This window comes from Seriola lalandi, unplaced genomic scaffold (assembly GCF_002814215.2).
Source record: "Seriola lalandi dorsalis isolate HSWRI2012SDOR001 ecotype SW California unplaced genomic scaffold, Sedor1 jcf7180001977687, whole genome shotgun sequence".
Taxonomy (NCBI): domain Eukaryota; kingdom Metazoa; phylum Chordata; class Actinopteri; order Carangiformes; family Carangidae; genus Seriola; species Seriola lalandi.
Window position 1 is genome coordinate 1 of NW_019448353.1, and position 1,119 is coordinate 1,119.

Genomic DNA, 1,119 nt, shown 5'->3' on the forward strand with positions numbered 1-1,119 from the left:
AAAGTAAAATAACATTAAATTACCTCCTTCAGTGACACATACAATAACACAATCTATTAATAATTACATCACTCAGATATTTGTTATTAGTAGTTTACTATTCTATCATTATTAATTATAATTGATTACTAACAACAAACGTTTGATGTAAAAACTTAGAAACAAGAACTTGATGTTTAATGTCAATAAAATCACATTAATGAACTTCTTCTCATGACGTTATTTATCCTTTGAATTTCTCTCTTTTTTATCAGAAATCATATTTAATCTTAATTAGTTTTGTCAAATGAATTGATTCTGTCTCTGCAGGTCACCGTGCTCTTACAGCTGATCGGAGACCTGCTGAGCATCGTGGGTAAAGGTCACAGTAAGGCGATGGAGGAGGAGGCGGAGCAGGCTATCAACCGGCAGACGGCGCTCTACAGCCTCAAGCTGCTCTGTCGCAGTTTTGGCTCCGCCCACCAGGAGGCGTTCGTCCCCGTGCTGCTGCAGACGGTGCAGATGGTCACGTTGGCGGAGGAAGAGAAGAACGTGACGGGCAGCGCGCTGCTCTGCATCGCTGAGGTGGTCGCTGCGCTAAAGGCGCTCACCATCCCACAGTTACCCAGGTGAGGATACACCTGAGCAGCATCACGACATCGACTCAAACCTGTGTCTTATCACAATAACATAATAATAAATATGATTATTATTATTATTATAACCTGCTGCTGTTCTGTCTGCTCTCCTGCAGGTTGATGCCGGCGCTGCTGCACACGCTGACAGACAGGAAGGAGCTGCTGACCAATGAGATCTACCTGCTGAGCGCCGTCACCGCCCTCCAGAGAGTCACAGAGACGCTGCCTCACTTCATCAGCCCCTACCTGCAGGACACCACATCACAGGTGAGAGGCCCCGCCCCCGCCTCCTCGGTGGAGTATTTCCTGAACATGTGACAGGAAGAGGTCAGTCAGAACACACATGAACACACCTGAACACACCCGAGGAAGACTAGACCTGATCCAAAAAGTGTTCCACCTGAAGGTCATAAATCTTAATTCATCCTAAATCCATCAGCTGGGCCTCGTCAGGACAAAGCTGCTCCTGGTCCGGACTCCGGTCCTGGTCCTGGGTCGATCT

General features: G+C 46.8%; 1 protein-coding gene across 1 annotated transcript; it reads left to right on the forward strand.

The window, feature by feature from the left end:
* Window positions 1–282: 282 nt before the first annotated feature.
* Window positions 283–985, forward strand: LOC111657421 (HEAT repeat-containing protein 1-like). Its single transcript, XM_023409590.2, has 2 exons — window positions 283–608; window positions 734–985. Exons 1-2 carry the CDS (start codon window positions 376–378, stop codon window positions 933–935), a joined length of 435 nt encoding a protein of 144 aa, XP_023265358.2. The 5' UTR covers window positions 283–375; the 3' UTR covers window positions 936–985.
* The last annotated feature ends 134 nt before the right edge of the window (window positions 986–1,119 follow it).